General features: G+C 35.0%; 2 protein-coding genes across 2 annotated transcripts in view; one reads left to right on the top strand and one right to left on the bottom strand.

The window, feature by feature from the left end:
• The window catches only part of LOC112046466 (rab GTPase-binding effector protein 1), a 449,904-nt gene that overhangs the window by 288,294 nt on the left and 142,688 nt on the right, over positions 1-18,922 (top strand). The gene's annotated exons all lie outside the window — the stretch shown is intronic.
• LOC112046480 (protein real-time) overlaps positions 4,112-18,922 on the bottom strand; it is a 70,144-nt gene continuing 55,333 nt past the window's right edge. Inside the window, exons 9-15 of the mRNA XM_024083108.2 lie at positions 18,827-18,922; positions 17,634-17,752; positions 14,096-14,221; positions 13,385-13,517; positions 12,975-13,102; positions 12,165-12,286; positions 4,112-11,508 (exon numbers count right to left, since the gene is read on the bottom strand). The exon at positions 18,827-18,922 is cut by the window's right edge and continues 163 nt beyond it. Of these exons, the coding sequence (XP_023938876.2) occupies positions 11,421-11,508; positions 12,165-12,286; positions 12,975-13,102; positions 13,385-13,517; positions 14,096-14,221; positions 17,634-17,752; positions 18,827-18,922 (812 nt within the window). The 3' untranslated portion in view covers positions 4,112-11,420. The remainder of the gene's footprint in view (positions 11,509-12,164; positions 12,287-12,974; positions 13,103-13,384; positions 13,518-14,095; positions 14,222-17,633; positions 17,753-18,826) is intronic.

Below are 18,922 nucleotides of genomic sequence, written 5' to 3'. Positions count from 1 at the left end.
GATACTCATGACCTCTGCCTTCAATTCGGAGGGCGTAGGTTTAAATCCCGTCCATGCATCCAACGTTTGATGTACATTTTAAGAATTTAAAATTCCAAGATAATCCTTGATTTCCACACCGGATTCGAACCCACACCGTCCGGAGTCGGAGGCAGAGGTCATATCCGTCCGTTGAAAACTTGTTTCCATCCTTGTGCATACTAAGGGAAGTGAAGAGATGGAAATCTGAAGGGGGCAAGTCAGGGGAATACGGGAAATGGTTTAAAACGCCCAATCCAAAAGAGTTCAGGAGTTGCTTCGTGGGGTTGGCCGTGTGAGGTCTGGCACTGTCGTGCAGCAGGCAGACTTATGCCTTAAAACACGGATGCCATGATTTGTTTGGCTGAAATTGTGGTTTTGAATTTCTTGGCGGAGGGTGACAAGGTGTGACGCTTTTGTTGTGTCTTGGTTTCAGGCGTGTAGTGGCCCAATCTCCTTTTTTACCTCATTATAAATTTCAACCGAAGCTTTTCCCTTCGCAGCGCGTAGGACGTCGCGAATTTCGCACTTAACGGAAGATACGATCGACATTTTTCGCGAGATATACTACTGCGTCAAGAGTTTTCAACACATTACCCTCGGATTGGTCTCGTTTCTCGGCACTCTGAGCCTCTATGGGAGGCATTGTGAACAGGCAACGTTCCCGAATTTGTAGTTTACACTACATAGGCTAACGCCAATCGTCCACGTTATTAATCCAGGCGCCCTACAACCGTTATCGGTTCGTTATTTCGAAAATTCCGCCTAGAAACAATGCAGTCGTAAACCGCTGTTATAACTAGGACATTACACGTATTCTTACACAGAGAAATGGTTTCTATCACCATAGTTTAGGGGCGATTATGGTATAAACTTAAAACTCTGTTCATAATAGGACTTTTCTTTAGAATTCAGAACGTGAATGCGTTAATGAGTACAAGTTATTGTGTCCAATAAAGTGAACTGTTGAACAAAATGTTATGAAAAGTTTAAACACTAATCATTAATTTCATATTGAACAGTTGGATATTTTGTGTTGTATTAGATTGGGCATTTATTTGCAAGAGCACAGAGGCGTCTATTAACGAAATAATATTAACAAAGTGCAACAATGTTAACAAGTTTCAAGCTGAATGGGGTAGATTTTTTTTCTGATTTTTCTCATGATGGTTACTGTCCATATAGCCAATCCTGTCACCCTGTTTCGGCTTGACGTTAAGTTCTAGGATACCTGTATACGGCCGGGTTTCCCCAAGTTATAGGCCTCTGCAAAAATTGTGTAGGTATGTATATTGTATACGTAACGTAAAGCATAATAGAGCTGTATTTGGGTACCATAATATAAACAGTACCTAATAATAAAATCTCCATCCAGCGAGATAATGTATCTCGGTAGACCTCTCCAAATATGAGCCTCTAAATGAAGTGACTTTTAATTGGTCATCTAAATAGATATGGAAATTAGCGTTATTTGGTTGAATTAACGTTAGGTAATTGTTCCGTATCAACAATGTGTCAAATTGGTGTCAAAATAGTGTAACGTAAGTCTGCACCAAATTGACAGATTCCTCGGGCCTGTGTTCCCGTTGCACTAGGATTCAACTGCTAAATACAAGTCAGGTGTTACCGATAAAAAACAGGGCCATTATTGCGGTGTTTATGTTTATATTTATATTTTCCTATCTATGAGTAACTGTACCATTTAACTGCTACGACAGTCGTTTGTGTTATCTGTCGCAGTTAAATACATATAATAATTTTATTTCTTATATAGGTAGGTATAGGTACATAACAGCCCATATTCGGTTCACTATTGAGTACGAGTCTCCTCTCAGAATAAGAGAGGTTAAGCTAATAGTCCACCACGCTGGCCTTCAGCGGGTTGGCAACTTGGTAACAACTTGGCAACTAGACTATACACGCGTTGAGAATTTATAAAAAATCTCATCTCCCTACAACCGTTTGAGACGCGCGATATTTAATTTCTTAAAATGCGTATAACTGAAAAGTTGGAGGTGCTTGCCCCGGACCGGATTCGAACCTACATCCTCCGAATCGAAGGCATAGGTCATATCCACTGGGTTTTCACAACTCTTTATCGAGTAGATACATACATAAACTAGATATAATTTAAATGTATTAGAATTTCTAAGACAAAAGCTAAAAACAATCTAGGTACCTACCTACATTACAAATAAAAAAGCTATAAAATTTCCAATCTATCATTGCAACACTCATAGGAGCGTTCATTACAAAAAAGCGAGTTTCCACAGGTTTCCATGGCGGAAAATTGTCCGCGCTCTTATCGCGACTATAAAAGATTTCAACTAGAGAAATAAACGATTGGCCGCCAATAAATCCACTTACTTGGAACGTAGGTACTAGTACATATAGGCTATACCTACATGTGTATTGTACCTACTTAGTCTATAGTCGTAGGTCCAGCGGTTAGTCTATGTGGCATCGGATCACGACACGGACTAAATTACTGGTGGGAGGCTTCGGCATCTGTTCAACCACCCTACCGGCAAAGCCGTACCGCCAAGCGATTTAGCGTTCCGGTACGATGCCGTGTAGAAACCGAAATCCGAAAAGGGTCAGCCCTTATATTTATTTATACTATGAGATACTGAGCCAGTGGCGTAGCTTGCCTTGGAGGGGCCCTGTATTAAAGTTAGTTGGGGGACCCAATTTACAGTTTTTTTAACGTTTTATCCCCCTATTAGCCTAGTGGTACCGTACCATATGATACGATACGGCTGACACGACGGTAGCTACGCCCCTGTACTAAGCTTTTCTTCGTTCTAAGAACAGTTCAATTTTTAATCTCAAGGTGGGAAGTTGGTGGTGTTATACTTTCCCGGCCTGACAATGGTCGTGCAAGAAACATAACCCTAACCCTCCAACACGCATTGGAACAGCGCGACGGATCTAATCCTTTCTTCTATCTGGAGGGAGGCCTTGTCCTGTAGTGGGCCTTTAAAATGGGCTGATCATTATGACCTATAGACATGCCTACATAGGTAGGTAAGCTGGTATTCCTATAAATCACGTTTACAGGCAAATTTAAAAAAAATAAGCTTAACTAAACCAGCCCAGGTACCTAACTACCTACGTTTTCTTTAATCAAATGTTATAGAAGTGAAACGAGGTCCCTTATCAAAGCTTTCGGGTTTTATTGAATCGGTTACGGCTGTGTAACTCGCCGTGTTATACAATGCTCGTAAAAATCTTGTATAGGCTTACGAGTTTCTCTCTAGGTATATGGAGAAATTTACATTACTATTATTAATTTTATTGGCCCGATACGCGATTTTCATACAGAAATCCGCTTTTATGCGATAAACGAGACGCTACATAGAGCAGAGTTAGGTTATCTTGTTTGCAAACATTAATGTTTGCAACAGCGAAAGATAGCCACACCATTCATCATCATCACTATCAGCCCATGGACGTTAACTGCCGGGCATTTGCCTTCTGTGAGGACTTCCAAACGCCACGGTCTTAAGCCGCCGGTGCAAGGGTGCGATTAGGTACATTACCTATTGTCAATAGGCTCTTTGAACTTCTTTGCGACTCGTTGAGCTATGTCAACAACTTTGATCCTTCTGCGGATCTCATTTCTCGTAGACCAAGCAAAGCTCGTTCTCTCGCCTGCTGACTGACTCTTAGCATTCTCACTAACCCCATATCCAAATATCACACTAATATTATAAAGGCGAAAATTTGTAAGTGTGGGTGTGTAAAGTGTGTGTGTGTGTGTTTGTTACTCCTTTGTGCTGCGGCTACTGAAGCGATTTGGCTGAAATTTGGAATGGAAATAAATTTTAATCTGTATTAAACACATAGGCTACTTTTCATCCCTAAAAAAGTCCATGGTTCCTGCGGGATTTTTGAAAAACTGAATTCTACGCGGAAGAAGTCGCGGGCGTCCGCTAGTTATTAATAAACATAATTACATGTATATGTGTGTAGTGATTTTAGAATGGTGGACGTTAACTCTAATATCTTTCTTTGGACAACATGCCTTTGTTACTCTAAAAGACAATAATAATTAGGTAATTGGCAACTTTTTATGAATAAAACAACATGATGAAACTAATGCATTTTATTTAATAGACAATAAAATCTACTAACAGTTTTTGTTATGTTTATAGGACTTTAATTATCAACATTTAATAGCATTCTTAATCTTCGTTTTTTAAGCTTTGATATTTAATTAATTTATTTAATTTTAATTTAATTACTTAGCTCATACTCTCACAAGTCTTTCAAAACAGTTAAATACTTTAAAATTAAAAACGTAGGTGCATATAGGTGCTGTTAGGCTGAACACACATTACACATAAACCAATTTGACAGTCAACTGTCAAAGTATTGCCGCGTATTGCAAGAAGGAACTTGTCAAGTTTATTATATAGAGTTTGACTAATGAAAGTAGAGACTGTAATCGCTAGCCTAATTTAAAAATAAAATATCTTTTAAACAAAAAAAAACATGCGTTTTCATAATTTGTTTAAATGATTTTTTGTTTGTTTACATTACCTATACTATATGTACTAAACTCATTTATTACAATATTTGCACTGTAATTTTGAGAATATGCGCCGCTTTTCTTTTATTTGGCAGGCGATTTAAGTCTCTACTTTCATTAGACAGAGTATAGTGAATGTGGTTAAGGTAACTAGGATGACGTTTAGAGCTGTCAATTTAGTGTACATTTAGATTTGAGTACAATCCAATTAACACCTATATATTATACCGTTATTTGTAATTCGTGATATGCAAATTGTGTAAAAAAAACTATTTCAGTATGTATTTAGGTACAAATCTCAAATTGTGCTTATTTTGAAACTTTTTGCTAATCAAGCATTAAAATCACAATAATTAATAAACGATTCAAATGAGTCCATTCAGATATTATTATTGACCATAAAGTACTTAAATTAGATCAAACATAAATTTTACTTAAATTATGGTTTTATAGGTATAAAAACCGATCATAGTAAGATTTTTTTCCATGTTAAGTATGAATACTGTTCTGAACTATTGTATAAAACTGAAGAAAAGAAACTCTAGTAATATTAATTGTACTTAAAATATAAATCTCTAAACTTCTACATATTAAATTGACAAATTGAAATTAAATCTTCTTCTGCTTGAAGAAGTCTTGTTTAGTAGTCGCCTTAGATTAATTTATAGTTTTGTGTTATTGTACATCAGTATCAATTTAATTTTTTTTTTCTTAAAAAAGACCATTTCCAAATTAAAAATAATTTTTGATTCAATAAAATCTTTAGTAAATAATATATATGTTTTGCATTATCTGAGCCTTCGTGTTCACCTTACGTTTATTTTAAACATATTTAAAGGGTGATTGGAAAGTTGGTCACGATAAAATTATGAAGATAACTTACATATAGTAGGGGAGCCGAAGAGGGGATTTTTGCAGTTACTCGCGCGGCAGATAATCATAAGGGACTATAAGCAAGCTAGCTAAAAACTGCGCATTTCGAAAACTGACGATTTGAGCGTAACGTAATGGAATGGGAGGGTTCCAAAGTTACAAAATAAAACCCTCATATTTCAGTTCTAGAGTTACGAGCGCGATTAATTTTTTACTTATTTTGAAGTAAATATCCTCCTAATTAGCAAAATTTTCTGACAATTTCAGCAAGCCAAAGTAATAAAAATGGCTTTTAAAGTCTGTAGTTTTATTTTCCACCACTAAAAACAAAAAAAAAGAAAATAATCATTTATTCTTCCCAAAATTTAATCCACCAAATGTAATCGGTCGCCATCACGCTTTAGTAACTGCAAATTTAGCATCCCGGGCTCCCCTACTATTAAGCATTAGGTATATAATATAAAACATTTCGGAGTTTGTAATAAGGTACGTTGTGACGTTCGAAGTCGATATAAGAATCATTGATCAACTAAATTCACAAGTCTATAAATAGTGGTAACATTTAGACATTTTCCCCACTATGCAGAGACCTGTCAATTTTGTGTAATATAGATATTTACATATTTACCACCGAATCAACGCCGTTATCTTAAAATGAACTATTACAATTTATTCCAGATCTATTTTATATATTCGTAGTGTCTACAGTATTTTAGCAAAAATATGCGAGATTTTCGTTCAATTCCACAGAAGGGGCAAAGTTAACTCGTACCTATTATATTACAATATATCCTCAAATATTGAGATACTATATTTACTACGCACAATACGTATTTCTATGAGCATTACTAATATTTACTAATAGATATTATATAGAGTGACAGAACAAAATGAGTTATTAGAAAATGGACGACAACTACAAATTATTTACTAAATGTAACTTTAGGTCGTAAACCGTTAACAGGCTTACAAAGTAAACGTTATTTTGAAAACATTTTTTGGATTTGTAACACTTGCAGCAGTTGTACAGAACATTACTTGCAAATTAGGAAATGATTTGGTCAGTAAACAGTGTAGGTACTCATATATCATAAAATGCTACTGTATTGTAATGTTATTTCTTTTTCTTATTTCACAACACGAGGCAAAAATACGAAAAATTCAGATGTATTTACATCTGTTCTGTCACTCTTTTATTTTTATTGACAAAATACACAATTTTTATTATAACAATAGATTTAAATCGCTTAATACTTGCACACTGCTCCATTACACATCCATCATGAGCTTTCTCAGTTCATTTATTGCAAGCTATGTTTAGATATAATCAATATTTTTCCAAAAAGTCCATATAGAGTATTAAGATGACAGAAAAAACGCGTTTGTGTGCATAAACTGAAGATCTGTCACATAGAGTGCCCGCAGACATATATTTGTAAGTAATTAATAATTGTACGCAATTGGCCGTAATCGAAAGGAATCGGAGTTCTGATTAGTGATCGTGGACACACTGATCGTAGTGTACACTTTATTAGGAGATGTGCGGGGTCTCATAATATACTCAGAGGCACAATTGTCCGCCCACTTACATACACTCGCGTCATATTAAAGTATGTAGCGAGAAGAATTCTGCCTCTTGATAATTATTATATACCTATTAGTTTTCGGCGATTTAGTCGGCCAACTTACATTTGTATGTGTGCGGTAGTTAGAACGTTCGTTCACACCAACGCTCTTTCTGATTGTCTACTGCCAAACACTTTACCATTAGAGTGCGATTAGAGATAAATCTGCGCGCGACTGGCGGCGCAATTATATTGCCAGCTTTAGTGATCTCTTTTACCCGCCAAGAGATAGATAGAGATAGACGACAAGATGGCGGCACTTTTAATTAGATCCGATTTTGACCACGTGCAAACTTATCGTGCGCGCACTCTACACCCAAGTCCAATAGACAATTTTTATTAATTTTTATTTATATAGTACCAACATTAGTGACTTTTCATATAATTATAATTTTTGTAAATTTTTATTTTTATATTATATATAAGTTTGTTCTCAATATATGTCAAAAAAAAAAGTAAGTATGCTCTGATGGACTTAAAGCGTGGGTATAAAAATATTATAAAAAAAAATTATAATAATAATTTTCCAAATAATAACACCGATTCGGATGTAACTGTAAATCAAACAGATTAAAAAAATATTGCTGTCACTTTTGTGTGTGTGTAATGACAGCACTAATTTTACAGTTGTCAATTTAGTGCAATTACGTACAGCGGAGTAAGTAAATTATAAAAATCAGTGACTGTTATAATTTGTAAATTTTCATATTACGTTTGTTGTCAGTTATAATTATAAACGCAATACGAAAATGGACGAACTGTTTCGCACTTTGTGAAAAACAATAAAAATAAAAAAATCAAAAAAAAATTCCAATTTCATACGATTTGCTGACAATTCATAAAAATATCCGCCTCGTTTGAAATATAATTCTCCATTCATATTAAAACTTTGTACATTAGTTTCTTTGTTCACCGATTCCTTGCTAGAAGTCATTTAGTTGCTCAATACAATCGATTCTTCTTTAAAAATAAGCCTAAACGAAGGAATACAAAAGTATCAACCGAAAAGAGCTTATGAAAAAAAATCCGGACAAGTGCGTGTCGCATATTTGCTTAACCTCGATTAGTTGCATAATTTAAATGATGACTTTATTATTTGTTTTAATGACAAATGGTATATTTGTCATTAAAACAAAATGGTATATTTAATTTTCTCTAGATACCTGTGTATTACTTGCCAAATTTTATACATTACATAGTTCGGTCAACGGAAAGTATGTATCTATAAATCCCCTGTATGTCGAAATACATGTATTTTACGGCATTCACGACCATATCTTATTTACGAGAAAGACAGAGCTTCATATAAAATGTCCGGCAAATCATTTTTTAATGCGGTGTTTTAAAAATAAATATTGCAACACCAAACATTTATATACATAAAACTATAATCTATAAATTACGTATTCCTAAAATTTAAATCATAACGATGAATCGTTGCGAGCGACTAATCACTAAATATTTTAACTACTTACTATTTTTACAACTAGCTTAAATCTAAGTAATTGTCTACTTATTCAAAAATAAACTCTATTTGCTCGACGTTAGGGCCACAATTAGAGCGGCGCGGCGCTGAGCTGTGTGATCGACGTAATTTATTGCTACGATAACATTGTTTAAATTCTGGATTTTATACGTCACGACACAGCTTAAGGATCACACAGTTCGGAAATAAATATAATCATTATGGAAAAAAAAAAAACAAATAAAAACTGATTAATTTTTGTGATACTGATTAAATAACAGTATTTTCCATATTAGCTTTTCTAACCGATACTCACGTCAAATACACTGCACATAATTGTATACTACTATTGTGCCTTGGTTGACAATGTATTACTACATCAAAAAGTGATTACATGTCTTGAAACAGGATATTCATTTGGGACAGGATAGATATTAAAAAAAGAATTAAGTAAAGTATAAACAATATTGGCTAAAGACTTATACAGAAAACAAAAGGTAAAGATTAAAGATCAAGATAAACGAAGACGAAACGATCAAAATCTCAGGTGCATTTTTTGCTATTGAATACATTGTCAACCAGTAAATATGGTTATAATGGAGAAGAGAATATTCAAAACACGCTTCATATGAATCGCTTGCTGTACGCAAATACGGTAATTTCTGATCTGTATGATAGCTAAGCTGTGTGTTACTAGAATAACTTCAACTTTTTTTTTATAATAAAGCTTACATATTTACATATTTTTTTTAATTCCTCAGAGTGGTAGTGGAGATAATAATAGTTATAAAATTATTGGTACGAGGACCAATAATTTTTACCTCACCAGCTCGATAAAGCTATTATTTTACTCGAAATTGATTCGTATTTCTAATAAGTATACATATTCGAAAACTGCCTGTTTAATTTGCATCCTGTACGTTTAAATCATACGAATTTTGATTTTTTTTAAAGAATACTTGCCGTATCTTTGAAATATGACCAATGTTGCCCTCCAATTAGCCAGAAAAGACGGTGGTATCAGTGGGTATGACACTAGGCCAGCGAATGGGGATCGAACCCACGACCTCTTGGCGTGAGTTGGGCCGCTTTACCGTGGAGTTATTAAGGCTACGCATACGAGGTTCAAAAGTATTCGAAAATAGACTGCTAAATTTCTACAAAAACTCACGTGTATATGAGCCGTTCATTAATTTTATGAAACAACTCAATACAGTTTATGTACTAAATTAATATATGTAATTAATTTTGCTTAACATATAAAACACTAACACGTGTGTGTATGTGTAGTGTAAAATGATATCTTGCGTTCATTTATAGACAATACACACACAGAATGTGCAAATGTTTAGGTGTCAGGTAAAAAATATTTTATTATAACATTTAATAAATTGATTACTGTTTATCCCCAATATTACAACACTGCCATTTGGCCCTGTTTATTCAGAACTTTGTTTTACCAGTTTTTTTCAAATTATCATGATTATAAAAATATCGGATCTGTGAATAATTTGATATTCTAGTCATGATTCGTCAATGTTTTTAGACATCCTTAATTTACTAATTTAATTCATTTATTTACTTACTTATTCTTTTTTATCACTTTCTAGTATAGCCAAGTTTTCAGATCAACTTAGTAATTATAGCATTATATTCTACCTAAGTGTGGCGACTTTACCACATTTTATGTCACAATTAGAAATATATCACTCATCATTAAATTGTCCCGTTCCATACAAACTATTAACACAAATACTTACTTATATTAATTCATTAATATAGACGTATATACAATAATCGAAAGCCAAAAAGTGTTACGCATACGTATTACCATATTACCCCAAATAACTCAAAATAAAGGAAAAGTACACCATATTAGGACAATTGTCAATTTAATTTACATTTTTGCTAACAATTTCATAGCCAGTTTGGTACTTGTATTACTAATATTCCCTATATGGAATAAAGAGTACAATGACATTAGTTTATACTTGTTTTAAATTTTACCCATAATAATTCATTCAACTCTTAAAATTTTATAATTTTTGACACTCGATTTAGACGACTCGAAAACCAATGTACTCAATAACAATATAGTCATTAGTGAAATAACGATACTTAACATCTTACATGTAAGCGGCTAAAAACTCTTTTTGTCGCCGATAGCCTTCTTACGATTGGTTGCTCGCGTCAAAGCGAAGCTTGACTGGGTATAATAATATAATGGTGTTCATTATATTGGTGTTCATTTGTTAACATTCATATGAACGAGTCACACGATTGTGAATTGTGATCCACATTCATCCGTAAGCATATTTTTGTCTCAAACATATTTAATGTCATTATCGAATAAACAGCTAATTACTGTGTTAAAAGCGATGAAACCACATTGGTTCTTTGCAATAGATCAGGGAAACTAGAAACAAATTCGATCAGTACATTTCAACATCGTTGTTCAATACACAGCTAACAATAGATAAAAGCTGAAACCACAGTACTGTAATCACACAGTATTGTCATTTATCCCCAATAGTAGATCATAGACACATATACGATACGTATATTTTAGCGTCATTATCCAATACACAGCTAATTATTATTAAATAAAAAGCGCTAACACCACAACAGTACAGTAATCACACAGTATTACCAATTTTCATCAATATTACGGGTTAGCCCCGGTATTACCAAATGACCGAATGATGTCATATAACACTGGCGGCAAAGTGTGCCTATAGTTAAAAACCGAACCACTATTTTTAACACACAATATTACCAATATTACAGGTTAGCCCCAAGTATTACCAAATGGCCCCAAGTCTTAGAGCAGTGGCGGCGAGGGCGGCGGGGTGAGCTGCAGCGGGGAGAGGGGCGGCGGGGAGAGCGGCGGGGCGGAGGGCGCGCATCACCTCGAGGGACAGGAGCTGGTCACCGACTTGCCGCTGAGGCACGAGAACCCGCTGATTGCCGACTGAAGGCTTGACATTGAGCCCCTGCGAAATCGAATTCATTTTGTTTCAACTTACGAGAACTTTTAAAAACTAAAGTCAGTTAGCAGAGACTTTACTACCAGTTTGCAAATCAGACAGGGATAGAAGAGCCAGTGAGAAATTTAGGAATTGATCTTTCAAAAAATTTTACAATTAATACGAGTAATTTATAGTTTTACAGTTTATGTCAACTTCTATAATAACATTCTATTTATCATATTTTTAACCGACTTCAAAAAAGGAGGAGGCTTTTTTTAATGTTTGTTACTTCATAACTTTGTTATTTCTAAACCTTATTTCTTAATTAAAAAGGACATAACTGAAAAGTTGGATGACCGACTTCAAAAAAGTAGGAGGCTTTTTTAATGTTTGTTACTTCATAACTTCGTCATTTCTAAACCTTATTTCTTAATTAAAAAGGACATAACTGAAAAGTTGGATGACCGACTTCAAAAAAGGAGGAGGCTTTTTTAATATTTGCTACTTCATAACTTTGTCATTTCTAAACCTTATTTCTTAATTAAAAAGGACATAACTGAAAAGTTGGATGTGCATGCTTTGGACCGGATTCGTACCTATGCCCTCGGAATCGAAGGCAGAGGTTCTATCCACTGGGCTGCCGTGGCTCATGGATGATGATGATGATGAGCATCAGTTACCGGTAGTGGTGGCTGGCGAGCGTCTCGTGGAAGTACATGAGCTGCGCGGCGCGCGCGCTGTCGGCCGCCTCGCAGCGCCACTGCAGCACGTAACTGCCGCTCTCCGACATCACGTGCGAACCCTGACCAATATTCACATTATACAGGGTGTTCGGGAGTATTTCCCATAACTCTAGGGCTATGTTCTTTAAGGAAATTTATTAAAAATGTTCTAAAATTAATATATTCGGAATGAAAAAAATCGGTTGTCTGTAAAGTCGGTTTACTGCCGATGGTTGTACGTGACAACGTCATAAGAAAATACTGATGGAATGGTTGCATTTTTCAAAAGAAAATATTAGTTTTTCTAAAATACTGTTTTTTGATCTTCATAGACCAGAATATACTTTACTTCTTGTAAAAAAAATTCGCAACCCTAGAGCGAGGGAACGACGCATGATGTCATCTTTTTTCGAGTGTGCAGTCGGTTCCATCGAATTATAAGACGTTGTCACGTTAAAAATATTTCTTTTGTAAATAGATCTTAAATTGTGTCCCTTATATGCATCCTTATAACTATTACGTAGCCAAGTTTTACGTATTTTAAAATGCAAAGATAGATAAAGGCGTGTGTTACATGGATAGTCGGAATTATTTGAATTACTTTGTATGAAAACAAAAAGGTTTAATTTTTAGTAAAAAAAAAAATTGGCTATGTAGTTCGGCTCCTTTAATGGATACCCTTGAAGTTATGGGAAATACTCCCGAGCACCCTGTATACGTTTTAACAGAGACAGTATGCACTACTAAACAGGGACCAAAACAGCGCACCTGTATACTCTCCCCGTCGTGGCACACGAGCGCGGGCTCCACGCGGTGGTAGTGCTCGCCCTCCCGCCCGCCGCACCCCTCCAGCACGGAGCGGCTCTCCTCCGCGCCCGCACCACCGCCGCACGCCGCTACACACACACACACAGGTCACACAGGTAAGTAATCGGGTAAACGACAGGTCATGTTACTGCCGACTGAAAATGGGTCATAGGAAATAAGTTTGCAAATTTTCACAGAAGGCCTATGTCCAGCAATGGAGGTCCATAGATTGAGATGTTGATAATGACGTAAATGGCACGCTTTGTGGATCAAACGTCAGCACGACCCACAGAGCTTGTCAGCACGCTCTGCGGGTCGCGGTTGTGCACTATCACTGCGTGAGCTGCACACGCCACACAGAAAGCACTCACCAGCGGCGCGGTCGGGGTGGTCGAGCTCGCGGTCGCTGCGGTACACGGTGAAGGAGATGTCGTGGCGCAGCACGTCGAAGTCCCACGTCAGCACGCTCTGCGGGTCGCGGTTGTGCACTATCACTTCATGGAGCTGGAATGAACAAAAATGTTCCATAATCCAAATTGCTCGAAATTCGTGGTATTGTTAAGTTTTTTGAACTAGGAGTGGTTTGCCTATCCACAGCTACATTTTTTCTAACCAAACAGTATGCTTGTTTTTTCAGGGTACGCAAGTCTTCGCTAGTAACATTATTGTGAAGAATAGTGTCTTTGGTGACGACAAACTGCAGCCACGCTTATTTCCTTCCCAAAGAAGCATCGCTTTCTGACTGAAAGATTGATACTTGAGGCTCGTGTCTTGCGACTTAATCTCAGGTCAACAGACGCATTGCAACGTTTTAAATTATAGGCCGACAGTACGAAAGTTTGTTATAGGCATTCTCACACTTCAGATCACTCTCAATATGACGAAAACCTTTTTGTTCCATCTACTTATCAAAAAAGATATGCACTGTGACGATGGTAAATAATTAGTTAACTTGAAAAATCCAAGTTTTCTACATCTATCCCATTAACTGAGCTGGGTTATTTAAACCAACCTCTCAGACTAAAACCTGCCAAATCGATCAAAGTTTCTTCTTGGGCAGGACAAGTAGAGAAAATACTAACCTGTCCCTTCCCCAAGCTGACAGATCGGTAGATACTGTCCTCGCTTAGAGGGTCGCCGTCACGTTCCGTGAAAGCCCCGCTCACGTACAGACTCTTGGGCACTAGACCTCCTTCGTGAACGAAGCTCTGAAAGAATTCAACAACAGACGTTAATATCAAGAGTTTCTAAATATTTAAACTGCCGTGTGGTAAATAGCGTGCATTTTAGGCAGACTTGCACATATTTAATGATCTCTAGTAGAGGAAGATTTCCTTTGTATCTATGTTTTTTAATTTTTTTTTTAATCGGTTGTATAATGCTTGTCTGAAACTGCACGCCACTGTGTTCATGTAAATACTACAAACAGCTGGATTCGCGGGAATTTAAGTTATCATTAAGAATCACTTCCTGCTCCCGTGAGTTCAGTTGTTTATACATCGTCTAACATTACTTTTAGTGTTAGAAGAACTATAATAATGTGACTATAGTAGACAAAACAGTGTAGACAGAAACAAAACAATTTTGCGCCTGCTCAGGTTTCGCTATCCTAGCGCGAATATTAAAATGGACAAATAACATTGCTTCTACATCGAAGTGTAAATGTGGTTCTAGAAATACGTACTTCTAAAGTCCAACGAATGTGAATCGAACTCAAAAACTCTAGTAATTTAATTTAATCAAGTCTTAGTTCAAGCTCCTGAAATTTTGCAACAGTTTTATTTTGTTTATTGAGTTTGGAATTCCCTCTCACAAAAAATTATATTCTTTATATGGTATATGTTCTTCTGAATCTTTGTCTTAAAGAAAACTTTCAATTCGACATAGTCTTGAAACTACAAAAAATTACTTTTCAGTCTTAAAAATTATAGATACATAAAAAAAAATTCAAAATTCTGCAATTAAATTAGAATTTTCAAATGTCAATTATTTGCAAAAGTGCAAACTGCATATTGCCGGCTCTTTTCTGTGAAATTCCACCGACGGTATAATTTTTCTTTTTCTAAAAACATCTTTGGAATAAACGAATCTCTCCTATACTCCTAAACTATTCACGTTTGGAACTCTCACAGGTTTAACTTTAAGTAATCGAATTACTAGTTCTACTACTAAGTTTGTATGTAAATTTAAAAATAATTATATGACAACTACAATTAAGATAATTTGATCTTAGCTTCGTTTTTGAATTTAGATAGAAGTATATTTCTAGCACATACGTCACGAATCACGAGGTCTCTGCAGTATGTTAATGATGTGTGAACAAATTAGCGCTTACGCTCTACAAGTATTGCTGACATACTCGTGACAAAAGCTTGAAGTACATAGAAGAAGATAGTTATGTAGTACTTTGTGCTATATCGAACTGTTCAAAACTGCAAGACAGAAATGGTAACACTCCTTAGGGTCCTTTTAAGAAAATTAGTTATTTTTGAGTTAATTGATAAATGAAATTAAATATGTAATCCAAAAGACTGTAATATAATATAATAAGAATCTGCATTGAAATAAAAATATAACGATTTATTTTCTTCTAGGAATCGACAGAAAACCCATCAATTACAGAGATCCATAAACAAATCTAACGCAAAAAATACATTTGCATTTAAATAACTTCTAAACAGCAATCGTGTATTTTATTGATCACGATAACTTTTAACTTTAGATTTTTTTATAGGAATTAACAAATAACTTATATATTCTTATTCTTAGAAAAAGAATCTATAGTATAGATTTATATGATCAAATAATAAAAGTTTACTTTGAGTATACCTACCTACCTAAATCTTAATAAAGTACCTTAATAAACTAAATTTGAAACCTCATCGAGTTTGTTATGTTAAGAATACTAGAGACAAAACCGCACGTGCGAAGAGTAGTATGCCGCGCTCCCTTGCACTAACGGCAGTGTGACGGGACTTACTAGCTGTAACTCTTGCAGTGTTGAACCAAGTTCTAGATGATGAGACAATAGCACATAGCGCGTGTGTCGGCTGTGGAACAGAACGAGTATGATCGTGATCAGCTCACGTGGTCGTAATACCGCTGCGGCACGTTCATCGCCGCGTCTACTATGTCCGACTGTCGCGGACAAACAACACAGCGTTACTACCACTTCATCACCTTTGTTATCATCATCATCATCATAAAGTTCATCAGCACCATCATTAAGTAGTTTGTAATAATTGTAGATAAAATTAAATTGTATCTTTGATAATTTTACCAATGTGGTTAGCATTTCAACATTTTCTGATTCAACGTTTATTAATATTTAAGACATGATATGCCTTTATGCAACTTTAAAGAAAATGTGAAGAGGCATTTTTTTATGCAAACGCGTCCCATTCTAATAGTACTTTATATATCTTATTTATTATACTTTGAATTAGCCGTCTAACATTATCTTTCATACCGATGAAGATTTGACATTTTTATAAGTATCTAGCCACAGGCCTTGTCTTCATACATGCGACGTATCAGAAAGAACTAATTTTCTGCTGAGGCAAAAGTCCTTATGAATAGCATTCATTAACATGCTCGACTTCTAGAATCTACACCATTACAAGTCGTAGAATCATCATTCATTAGAAGATGCAAACGGGCTCCTGCATTATCTCTGCACGTATTTTATCAAAAACAATGTCTATGATTTATTTATTTATTTATTTAGACTCTTAGGTTTCATACATTCTTTATTCTTACGTTAAACTTATGATAATAAATATCATAAGTTTAACGTAAGAATAAAGAATGCCTATGTAATACATTTCCGTTATACATATCTTCACCTGTAATTATTTAATAATATGAATAATTTACATTATTTAAGAATCGTTTACACTGTATGTAACCTGTGTTATGCAAAATAAACATAAATCAATAAAGTCTTTTATTAACATATTAGCAGTAAAATGATTAATATAATTGCTTTCATACAGCAACATTGTATAAACGCATTAATTCATATTAATCATATTTTATTGTTTTCAAAGTTTACGACGCGCCCCGTCGTCGCACATATAAAAAAAAATAATTATCTAATTCAATTTATCAAAAGTATCTATGATTTATGTATCGGTACATACATAAATCATAAGCAACAGAAGCTTCCAGGCGGCCTCATTCTTTCCGACATCTTCAACAGTCATCTTTATATTTAAGTAAATATGGACGATATCTTTGTGAATTACGCATGTAAATCTTCCTCATTAATCACTCTGTTCTATGTATAAGAATCTGTTCAGTAGTTTTTGAGTTTATCACGTTTAGACAAACGCGGTGGATAATTTGTTTTGTTATATTTAATAATTATATTTAATAAAATGTTGCACGTGATTTACTCGTTTATGATAAACGTTATTAATTAAAGTAATAAAAACCGGAATTGATGTTGACACTAACGATTAAATATAATTTAAATATTAAAAATACATATATGTATACTTAGAAAACAATTAAATGTTCTTAAGAGACAACCTACTTTTCTTGAAAGTTATTATACCTTTCGTGAAGGAAACAGGTCATTAATATAATTTATGAATACTTTGAGTCCTAGGGTCTCACCTTGCAAGGTCCCCCAAGAAAGTCTGGTATTAGATCTTTGGGTATGTAATCGAGTAGTCCACCGGGCTGCAGATAGTCCTTGCCGCCGTAGAACAAGAACTTACTGCGTGTGTTTTCGTCTAAAATTAAGATTAAGTAATGATAAAAATAAAATCATAAATCATTATACAATTAATTGAAAAATTTGATAATATCCCCTCTAAAGTTCGCTAATCGTTCTTCGATTCTCTTTCATTCACCTAATCCTTCATCAAAACAATGATCATTAATATTGTGCAGAGGCCGGAATCTGTCGAGAAAACCATTAATCATACTCAGACTAAAATACCCGGCGAAGTAAACTACATAAAGAAGGATTCTGTAAACGAATTTCGTCGAATATTTTGATTGCTTATCTTATAATAGCGCACTTACACTCGCAACTTTCTCCGCCCTTAGGCCTCCTTAATCCGGCCCTCTCAAAAAATCCTTTCTTCGAAGACGTCGACCCTCACAAAAAATCCTTTCTTAGAGGCAATTTACTAAATATAACGATTCGATATTTCGTGATGACCTTTTATACGACTAGAAGAAGAAGATTAGATGATAGATCATATGAGAAAAATTAATGGAAGCAAGCAGGTCTAATTTCGACATATTACATGAACTGTAAATTATAAATACAAATTTCAAAAAAGCTACTATCAGTAGTTGTTGTCACAAGACGGATCTTCTCAGCAGAATCTGCATTTTGAGCCAGTAATTAGGTAAGTCACCACTGATACACATGATTTACAAAAATGCTTGCAGAAGTAAATTGATTTGAAATCTAAAAGGTTATTAATAGACTAGCGAATTACTAGAATAGGATATAAAATATCTGCAAAATACATATACGCTGAGTATAAGTTATAAACGTGCCATTACATAACAGCACAATTAAGTAAAACACATTTATTTAGTCGAGGTTGAATCGATGAATTATTCATCGGCAAAGATGATTGGAATCAATCAGCCACGCTTTCATCTGCATACAAGACGGAATAATGAGCTGCTCTTATAAAACCAATGAGTAGATTTTGTCCGCGTGGATAAAAGTTTCTTTTATAGATCCCTAATCTTTGTAACTACTGGACCGATTGCAATTTGCCAACGTTCATATACAAAAACTTGAATATTATCAATATTTATAATAAAATCTTCATGTGTCTTACCTATGAAAGTGCTAACAATGGTCCACAGAATCGGGAACACCCTCGGCGCTCTCACAATGAGCACCCTCCCCATCGTCTCCGGGTAGTTCGCCTCCA

This window comes from Bicyclus anynana, chromosome 14, assembly GCF_947172395.1.
Source record: "Bicyclus anynana chromosome 14, ilBicAnyn1.1, whole genome shotgun sequence".
Taxonomy (NCBI): domain Eukaryota; kingdom Metazoa; phylum Arthropoda; class Insecta; order Lepidoptera; family Nymphalidae; genus Bicyclus; species Bicyclus anynana.
This window is presented reverse-complemented; position numbering and strand designations above follow the sequence as displayed.